Source organism: Opisthorchis viverrini (genome assembly GCF_000715545.1).
Source record: "Opisthorchis viverrini unplaced genomic scaffold opera_v5_471, whole genome shotgun sequence".
In the NCBI taxonomy this organism is placed as follows: domain Eukaryota; kingdom Metazoa; phylum Platyhelminthes; class Trematoda; order Opisthorchiida; family Opisthorchiidae; genus Opisthorchis; species Opisthorchis viverrini.
The window spans coordinates 1-10,773 of NW_008752128.1; the positions used below are offsets into that span (position 1 = coordinate 1).

Genomic DNA, 10,773 nt, shown 5'->3' on the forward strand with positions numbered 1-10,773 from the left:
CCTAACGGATAGGTTGGGAAATCCGGTACATGTGGGGGGAAATTTAGCTTCCTTTCTTAACCTCGTTCGAACTTTTGGCCTCTGTTGACATCCTATTCACCGATATCAACTGATGTCTCCCTGTTTTTTGCTTTTACTTCACTTGTATCCTCTTTGGTTACATGAAATTGAATGATGTTTCTCAAGTATTTTGCCGGAATGTTTTTGGAATATTTCGGTTACTATGAGCAGCTCGTTGAATTATGCTTTTTTATTCTGCTTCCTCAGAATAAACAATGTTCTTTGTGAGGCTTCTGAAATGATCAGTTTTTTTAACTTTGAATGACTGAGTGACTGACTTCTTTATGAAAATTGAGCGGAGTTTTCGGTGTCCGTTCACTTTTATCATTTTATTTATCGTTTTGTGACACGGCTGTTAGTTATTTCTGTGAATAGATGTTATATGCATATATATATATCCTCTTTTAGGCGCGGGATCTTCAATAGTTTTGGGACAATAGGTGAGTTTAAATGTGTGCTCTTGTATAAAGTTCCGAAGTGTTCCAGAGTATATGATTTTTGGTGAAATTTGAGTGATGACAGCAACCACACTTGTGTATGCTACATACAATCTATTCACCATATTCCGGGTGCTTCACCTTGCCACCTTAACTTGAGCGGTACCGAGATTCACGAGTATAGTATTGCCTGTGACAGTGGTGGTTTTCAATTGCGTTCATGAGTAGTTTATAACTAACTGCATATCCCAATTCACGAGTTTTAATGCACCCATTGTTTTCCCGTTGGTGCTTCCGTTACTTCGAGCATTTGTTTACCCGCTAAGTTTGACGTAAGCAACCGACCAGTCACATATGTTACCAACCTATTGCAAGGAAGACAATAGAACGCAAGGTTTTCTAAACGACTCCATGCTTAACTCGGTCTTATGCTAACAGCTTTCTCTCTCATCTCCCTTACAGATAAAAGCATCAGTTACGTACATGATTAACTGCTTACCATTATGTGGGCTTTCTAATAAATTTTCCTTTAGATACAAAAAAAAGTTTTTTCGATGTTGGGCGATGGATTCACCGAGCACAAACAACCGCGAGGGATCTCCCATTCTGAGGGAACTAACCTACCTAAACACTTCATTGGTAAAACTGTACGCTGCCAAACAAGAGTGCGAGCGCATTTTGGCGGATAATCTGAGGTTTCAGGTGTTGAAGGTTATACCTGGGGTTGTATCATCAAAAAACCGCGTAAGCTAACGTTTGACAACATTTATTCATGAAAAATCCAACATCATAGACTTCGTAATGAGTCAACTAAGAGTAATCAATTGCCTGCTGGAGCGACAGTGGTTCGAGTCAGCTAGTTCGATGGCTGTGTGCTTAATATTATGTTGAGTAATACTGGGTGTTGAAACGGGAAGAAACGTAAGCCAATTTACCTATCTGATGCTGTTTCAGGAATGTGTGGGAAGCGATCAGTGGATTTGTAGCCGGACAACGTTCGGCCAGGCATGCTACTGGGCAGACGGTGAAACAAAAATCGAGATCACTTTCGACTAACAAACTAGGATGCTGAATGTCAGTTAGCGCGGGGGTGTAAATCTTACGGTGGATGAGTTGTGAAGAATCAAAACCACTCGGACTGGGTTTGGATTCAGGTGAATTCAAGTGCTGATTAGTCCTATGTATCACTGTGAACTTTTGTTGGGGGCTCGTGCGTACTACGCCAATCTGGGTGGCATTCACTACGTTTAGACATTTGGTCGGTTTGCGTTATGTACTTCATGTCATAACCACTTCTGTTGATGGGTTTTCTTCACTGACCACCATAAACACTATATGGCAGCTCGGAGGTTCTACAGCCGCTCTCCGCACGCGTACCAGTGAGCGCCTTCTGCTCTATTTGTACTGTGACGCCCAGCAATTTCTACCGCCTCAGCCATCAGTCCTTGTAGGGTGAATCATAGACTACGCCTCAGAACTCCAAATTTTTCTGAATTTACTTAGTGTCTAGTGTATTTTCCACCATTACTGAGTCATTAATTAGGCTCCATATGCATCTGCGTCTCTTTGCAGCCTGCTAATTTTCATTTGTGCTCATCAATTCTAATGTTCTAATATATGTTCCATATCTACAGGCATTAGTGCAGTCGTTGTGTTTGATTTTGTAATCACGGTCCCTGGTTCTACATTTCCTGGATGCACGATGAACAGTGCTTATCCTCTCAAGCGCTACTCCAATGTTAGCAGCATTTAGGATCTCTCGAACGAAATCTTTCGTCCCTGGTTTATATGGAATAACAGCAATCAAAATCCATGACATATTAGGCTCTTCCACAGATATAAAAATGTTCAATCAAACTAGCTGGAATAGAATTGGAACTAGTTATGAAATTCTGCTCTCTGCTTAAATTTGACCCACCGTCCGACCAACCCCTTCTGTGCACAAATCCCGTGATCGGCTGAACATTGACAAGGCAATACTCGGAGAAATCGCCTTAGGATGGACCCAGTGCCAATGACAGTTGGCTTGGGGCACAGTAGCTTTTCGTTTCCAAGCCACATTACATGACGTACACTCTAACAGTCTGAGAGTACTTCCATCACCATATACATTTTGGTAGGGGAATTCAAGTTATAGCAGCTGTAAAACTGAATTACCTTGCCCCGTTTAATCACGGCTGCGTCAAAATATTTACGGACATCCGGCCAAAGCTCGAAATTCTCCATAGAAATGTGTCAAAACTGGAAACATTGAAGGTCCCATTGCTAGACCCTGTTCTTGGGCGTAGACCAAGAAGTCAACACAGACGCGAGTGAGATTCAGACATGCTTTTATGTTTTTCACTATTTCATCTAACGCAAGTTGGTGGTGTCAGCCAATAGCTATCGTCTGGCTATTTCAATAATTCACATTTTTAAAGAATCTCCTTTCGTTAAATTCGTATATAGTAATTTGATATAGAAGCCCACAAGTACTCCATCTAGTTCCACAGGAAAATCTAGAGCTTTGCCTGCCAAGATTTTGGCCAGCTGACGAGTTGGAGAAATAATTCAGTCTACTATCAAAGGAATACATCAGGTACCCAAACTCAGTCACAACGATTTTTTCGCCAACCCATCAGCCATAAAATTATAGCATTCGCGATAAACGATATTCATCATTCTAGTGTGCTAGTCGAGAGAGATCTCGATTTTTGTTTCACCGTCTGACCTGAAACTCGGCCAGCCCAGTAATCAGCTTGCCTGACGAAGCATTGTTGCCAAAAGCGCAACGTTATTCGCTTAAAAATCGCTCGGTTAATTCCCAAATATTTCTGAAAAAGTACCACGTTGGTAAATTGGCTTATAGGTCATCCCACTGAACGCTACTCAGTTCTACTAACCTGCAGCCGAACTGGCTGACCCGACTGATCAATCCATTGTGTCCCGTGAAGTCGTTCAAGTAAAGCAAAGATCTACGGTCGCATTTTGTTGTCCCAAATATGTAGGTGTTAGACTTTGGTGTGACATTCTACACACCGCTCGTTGCCAGGGTTTTGTGATTCGATCATCCAGCAGTATATATTTTCTCATCATCGCTACTCACTTGCAGATTGCAATTAGCTAGAGTGTACCCTTACAACACTGAGCGCTAATGAGGCATCTTCGATGGGTGATGAGAAGTTTGGAACAAGCTCAGATGACAAGTTAATTTAGCTGATCTGTCAATGCTAGCAGCATGGATACCAATCTCTCATAGTCCAAATTGGGCCTATCTCTCACAGTGAAAAACAGTGAGGTAGGTTGTGACTCCAGACTCTTGATCAAGGACGACTTCAGCAGCCTAGTTTGATACATTGCGAACCCACAACATTGCACACTAAGATTGCCATATGTGTACAGATACAAATTACTTCAAGTCCAGTGTCGGAATGCAAACATTCTCTAGTCAATAGACGTCAAAAACTCAAGGGGGTTCCTTCTGAAGCACATTTAAAACTAGATATATTCAGTAGAAGCATTAATATAATAATACCAGATGACAAACTCAACTGACGACTCGTGAGTGTTTTGTTTGAAAAATATTTCTCACAATTTCGCCCCTATAAGATGATACATGTTAGCCTTGAGGAGAGCTAACTACGGAATGGATGACTAGGAGCCCTTTTCATCGTCGTGGTCTGTCATCGGCGTGAAAACTATGAACGTTAGGTCAATTTTGTTACCCACCATTGTTATGCCTCTTCATTCACAAAGCGCTCTTACTCTGTACATCGTTTATGCCGCAATACAAAGCTACCCCAATGTAGCGACTGTTATTAGGCGATTCAGTCCTGATATTCACCTATTTAGTTCCGCTTAAGAACCACGTACTTTGTGATCACGTACATGCCGTAATTAATCGTTGTGATTTTTAGTTTACGTCATGGTGGGCGCACTAGTAGTACACTGTCAGTACGTTTTCCAAGAGTTTGTTGTGTGTATTGCTCCCCCAATTCCCTTCTCTTATCAAGGGTTTTACCGAGTTGTTGATGTTACCATTCATAGACTTTACTGCTTATGCATATTGATAAACTTCAAAAGAGTCAGTCCAAAGGTTTGCACACACACCGGTAATTTTTTCCACTTCTAAACGTAGTCACGACTTTCGCAGTATATTCTGTTCGCTAGTCATCTGCTGTCCTGTAACCTCATTTTTCTAGCGAATTCAAAGCATGAATAACATGAGCATAGTTGGCGACACATTCGTTTTGACAGACAGTAAATGTTTGAAGACCCCCTCTATCAATTGACGACGATGTACAGTCATGTAATATGAAAGTTTATTTGACCATTTATCGTCATGTGCAACTTTTCAAACATGTCTAGACAGGTCCGTGAATGTCAATTTCACACGGGTCCATCAGAGTAGACACGATGCAATGAATCATCAAATGCAGATTGTGCGCGTGTAAGCATGCTGCGAATGGAAAAATTAAGCGGAACAGAACCGAGGAAACCATGTTGTATGTTGCGGCCGTCGTATGTAGGCGAGTCGACTAATGTCCTGCGCTAGCTGACAATCGTGCGCCTAATATACCTCATTAGCGCCTCGTGCAATCTTAACAAAGAATAGAAAAGCGAAGACGCGAGGTCAAATAAGCACACCACAGGTATGCGGAAACTGGGATCACCCGTCGTAGCCCTCACATGTAGGTAGATTTTACCTCTCAGCGATGTTGAGCGTTTCACCAATGGATCTCAGTGCATCCTCTTAGTGGATTTTAACGTAACATTCATCGACTGTTCTATCAATGGCCGTCCGTTTAGAGTGGGGACTGGCCGTACACTGAACAGCGGGCTGGTAGACCTATCCATAACAACGTACGTGATCGGCGCCTTTTGTAGCTCCATTTTCACGGTCTTACAAGTAACTGAGCACCCCAAATACAGACCCATATCCGGAATCAGTTTGGGAAATGGAGATTTTGGCGAGGAGCCTTACAATCAACAGCATAAGGGCTCAATCGCATGAGTGTCTTGTTGGAGCACATGAAACGAGAAATTCTGGGGTGGCCTGGACTCTGACTCTGTTCGGAGCGCATTCACTTAAAAGGGCTGGCTTGACTTGATGATGATGATGCTTAAACCGCAAATTTGGTATGTGACACCGGTTGAGAGAAACCAGGGAGGTCATGCTTATTAGCAGAATCCATGTGCTGCCCTAAAGATTGATAAATGTCGAGAACGAGAAGAGAAATTAGCAGCTGACACCAAAACGTCTTGACCGTCCCACAAGAATGGTCGACTGCATCCCGCTATTCTCTGCTTGCATGGGTGAAGTGGAGGCCCTCACTGAATATCATACTTTGATATTCATTGCGAAAAGCAACCAATAGGTTGTGATGCCGCCTCGTAAGCCAGATGCGGTTACCGAGCGGTGAATTACCAGGAGCAACATAAAGGATATTTTACTGAATCCCAAGTCTCCCAGATCTGATAGTATTCGTCTTTTGTGGGCAACTCAGTAACTTTGCTGAAAACTGCAAGTCTAAACATTAATGGAACTGCCGTGAATGGCTGAGTACTCAAATCATGCATTAAATATTATCCAGTGAACTATCCGCCAGTCAGATTAGCGTGCCGCACATTTCACTTAGATTATCTGCTACGTCCAAGCCAGCAGGGATACCATCGGAACCAACATCCTGTGGCCAAACTGTTGCTAGGCCGGAGAGGATGGGTTAGTACCTAAGAACGGCGTTGACATGATCTACGTGACTCGTATCAAGGACTCCCAATAAAGCGAATAAGGGGTAAGTTGAGGACAATTTTGGTTTACTAGGATCACACCACTAGAATAAAAAACGGCGCACCGATTCGACACTTTGTTCAAGATCAGTTCAGGGACCCAAGCTGTTCCCACTATGATTTAGTGACTCGGTCAAAACAACCTAACTGCCCCATATAGCCAGGAATGACGACTTCGAAAACTTAGAAAACTTGGGATGATTACGAACCAGCCACTTGGTAAGATTCTCTAGACCACCTTGTGTTGTCGTCAATAACACGGAACTTGCTCGTCAGTGTGGAGAACTGTGTGTACCTCTATATAAGTAATACATTAGTCATAAGGTTGCTGAAAATTCTTCGACAGCCCACGACCGATTTCGTCCATCTTGGGGCTCATCAGGAGTTTGCGTCAAAATTATGTTCTGTTTGAACCCAAATTGCACGAACTTAGCGAAATACGCTCATTTGGAAACAAATTTGGTTTTGCAAGAGACTCGTTTATGGGGAGTGTATTACGTCTACACATGCATCGCGATATCTCGTATATCGCACCAACTGGAACATGGGTGCAGCACACTAAGTTGATTGGAGATAACATAAACGGGAGATTTAGCTGGGTTCCAGGTGAGTATCACGCAAAATTTGTTTGAGTGCACTTCGTGAGCACTTTGCTATTGGAAATTAAACAGCTATCAATTCCTCCTTTCTTGGAAGTGAGTTAGTCAGGTAATTGCAAAGTGAAATGAGCCTAGGTGATATAGTACCGGTGATCTAAGGAAAGCGTTTGGCACCAGAACACTGTGGGCGTCAGTAAAGAGGATGCTGGGCGCGATAAGCTGTGCGTCTAGCAGACCTATTCCGACTGCTTCCCAAATTTTCTTACAGTAAACAGAACTCCGCTTGGAATGCGATAGGTTTTTTTATTTATCCCTATAATTAAGAGGAATGCCTACCGGGCCAGTCACACGGCTCGCAGATGACAGTGGGATAAAAGATTACAAACGAATTGACTCCCTGAGTCAATCAATTCCAGGAGATGTGCAACCATGATTCCCACAACCACTGGTAACCTTATGCTAAGCCGGTCGTTTTGCGGTTTCATCAGCCGCACTGCCTTACTTGTTGCACACAGTATGCAGAGTAAATGAAAAGGGTTTACTACTGATGCCTCCCTTATTCCTACATCTCCCTCCTCCACCCCAACCATTAAAGCTGACGACCTCATTGTTCCTGTCTCGGGCTCGGCCGTGACATCGACGAGTCAAACTTAAGCATCTCGAAATCAATCATCAGGCCTCGATAGCAGCTTTATCTGGTTCCTTTTGATTCGCGCACCATGAAGCTGGGCCAGGACAACAGGCTGCTCTTGGTCGCAAACTGGACTCGTTTGAGATGGATGTTTACTGCGTATAAAAAGAAGAACTCAAAATGCGAACACAGTCACTGAACTTACTGTCCCATCGAAATCTTGCAGCGCATCTTTGGAGGTCCAGAGACCGCTGTGACAGGCTGTACAGTGTTCATTGTCATTCCTAGTCACCGGGCGGAAGGGTCATCGCCTGACTGGTTACCTATTGATAGCCGTCCCTGTGCCGCACGTTTGGTAATCTGCGAGGAAATCTCAAAAGCTAGTTATTGGTGCCCATTTACGACTGTAGCTCTGGCAACACTAAATGCAACTTTTATTACGCCTTGAGTACCCCGTTTCAGATAGTGTTGTGGTTTCTGAAGCGGAATTAGTACATATGAAACTGAATTAGTCTATTTGGATTGGACTAGGTACGTACGAATAGGGATGAACAACTGCTTCAGCTGGGTGCAGCGCCAACTTCCGGAATAAAAGTTCTCGTTGCCCCGTGCAACCTACTGTCGGATCCTCAAACTGCGCTAGAATCCTTGACGGTGTATCTGGAGTCGCCTACGACTGTATATTCCAAAAGTGACACTCAGTGCCCGGTCCGGATTACCCAGTATGGTCGGACCGTGATAAGATATAGTTTCTTCATGCTTAGAATCAAGTGGGTATCAGTGTTCTGAGTCCGCTTCAGTCTTTCAAAATGTTACCACATCATCTTAGGAAGGAAATCTTGGACAACTGGATGACATCATTTTCAACGTGAGTAGATTCCTTTAAGAAAATATACTCCGCCATCTCGTATATGGCACCAAGTGAAAAGTGAGGCGGTCTTCGTGAAAGACATTCAAATACAGATTCAGCTGAGACTTCGGTTAAAATCAAACTGGTGTGCAAATGGGTGTAGTTCGCGAGTCTAGTACCTCAGTAGGCTCCGCATCCGATCACTTAACCATAGCCAATCTACACACCCACACCTACGTCCCACGCTACCCACCTGGCAATTGAAAAGAAAACCTATCTTCCAACGTGGTCTATTTCCGATGGCCTGACGGTTCTCACTCGGATATACACGAGGGAGATTCAATTTATATCAGTACTCCCAACACTCAAGCAAACCATAACGCAATGCGTGACTAGATTAGGTTAGACCAAATCGTGTTAGACAAGCCTCACTGTCCATGCTATCGCATGCAACTCATGCAATAAGACCAGTCTTTTAACCTTCATCTGGCACTGCATACCTATGGGATTTCCCTTCGCTTTCCGTGCTTTACATATTATCAAAACATCCTGGCACATCACTACCCGGGCTGGCGTTTTTACCAATATACCTATATCATACCCCACCGTTCTATGCCAAGGTTGGTTTTCCGTTACATCCACCCACTTATGCTTTAAGCCACTCAATGGTTCATAGATTCTATTGTACAATGAAAACCACTTAGGTGACCAGTGAAAAACCCAGACACGTGAATATAACATTAAATAGCTTTGCTACTCAGATCGGTTTGTTATGGGACACTGCAGATCAGACAAGCATTTGAGATAACAAGTACAGCCAAGGCATAAATTAGAAAATGCAGGCAGTTTGGTCCCTCATGCTGAAATATTTGCAGACATTGTAAGACTCAGTTAACAAACGAATAATACAAGATGAAGCTATGAACTTCACATGCATGATATCAAAAAGGTATCTAATCCATAGTGACCTCGAAGGCAAAAGTGTCAGCAACCGATATCCAGATACACACAGATGAATCAAGTAAGGCAACTGCTTGTTGGATGCTTAAGTCCCAGCTACTCAATATCCATCCACATTTTACACGAGGATGAACAGAAGCGAAGTATATTTCCTGAAGTCAGATTCGCACAAAATAAACCACTACTCACATAGGCATTCCGCAGTTGTCTGAAAGACTGTGTGAGTATCTGAGGTCACTCAGGTGCAGTACTCACAGAGCATAATGCACACGAGAGAAAATAAAAATGTGGCGCGTGGGCAAACATAACGGGAAAAGATGCCCGGGTGACAATAACATAAATAAAGGTAAATAACGATAGAACACAGGAAGACCAAACGTAAAAATTCATCAAAACAGGATGTGTTTGTTTGTAAACAAAAAAGCTAGACGTCTGCCAGAATACTGTAATCACGTTTGGGCCAAATGAGTGGCATCTGTTGGTGAAGGAATCCGGCAAGTTCGGTCCATCCCATACGATGCAGCAGCTGATTGGTAGAAGATGCAGAAAATAATGCTGAAGAGAGAACACTCCTCAACAAAAGCTTGACGATTCATACCGCTGAGAGAAGTGCACGTGTTTTTAAAGAGTGTGGGCTTCTCTGTGAGAACAAATCGAGACACCTTACTGTAGAGTGCTTTCTAAATTCACACATGAGCTGCTGATAAGATTGGATACGATCTAGTGACAGTACGTGGGGAGACTCAAATGTCCGATTGATCAAGTTTTGTTGCCAACTTCAAACGAAGCTGAAATTCAGTGCTTCCGACGGCAAGCTAATACATACGAACGACAATGACATCGAAAAATTTTGTTTTATCATGCAATAAATAGCCCAGTAGCTACTGTCCACTGGGCTCGAACGTGGAATTATTTCCTTACTGCATTCTGAAATTTGTGTTGAGGTGTAAGCGCTCAAATGATAAAATACACAGACAAAAAGAAATGAGCTACTTACACATACCACTGTATTTCACAGTCTGAATATGCACTATTGCAGACTAAAAAAAACTGCTCCTGAATGATGGGAAATATTGGCCGAAATCAAAGTTAGTTCCAATGTGAGAGTGTGTACCCTACAAGAATGTTCGTATCATCTATATTAATGACTGTGCTGGTGTCTAATGAAAAGTCGTGCGTCTTGGTGCTCGTGAAGAGGTGTAAGAAGCTGAGGCTGGCGATCATAGCAGTAAGAATCCCGCACATATGTGACGGGAATAAGAACGTGAAATCCTGGGTTCGTTTCCTATCCAAATGTGTTGCATGACACCTGAACTAAGAAAGCAAACGTTAAGAACAAGTGATTTCAATGAATGTAACCGTATGATTAAGTGCGTTTATAGTGAAGTGATAAAAGGCGCGCACATTACTCTTATCCTGCACTCCCTCAACCCATCGATGGCTACTCTTCGATATATATATATATAT

At 42.9% G+C, this 10,773-nt stretch overlaps 2 protein-coding genes across 2 annotated transcripts in view; one reads left to right on the plus strand and one right to left on the minus strand.

Annotated features, from left to right (window-relative positions):
- Positions 1–259: 259 nt before the first annotated feature.
- Positions 260–10,773, plus strand: part of T265_15388 (hypothetical protein) — a gene marked incomplete at both ends in the record, with an annotated part of 39,486 nt that continues 28,972 nt past the window's right edge. Inside the window, one exon of the mRNA XM_009177870.1 lies at positions 260–500. Within this exon, the coding sequence (XP_009176134.1) occupies positions 443–500 (58 nt within the window). The remainder of the gene's footprint in view (positions 501–10,773) is intronic.
- The window catches only part of T265_15389 (hypothetical protein), a gene marked incomplete at both ends in the record, with an annotated part of 51,518 nt that continues 49,784 nt past the window's right edge, over positions 9,040–10,773 (minus strand). The window contains one exon of the mRNA XM_009177871.1: positions 9,040–9,832. Within this exon, the coding sequence (XP_009176135.1) occupies positions 9,731–9,832 (102 nt within the window). The remainder of the gene's footprint in view (positions 9,833–10,773) is intronic.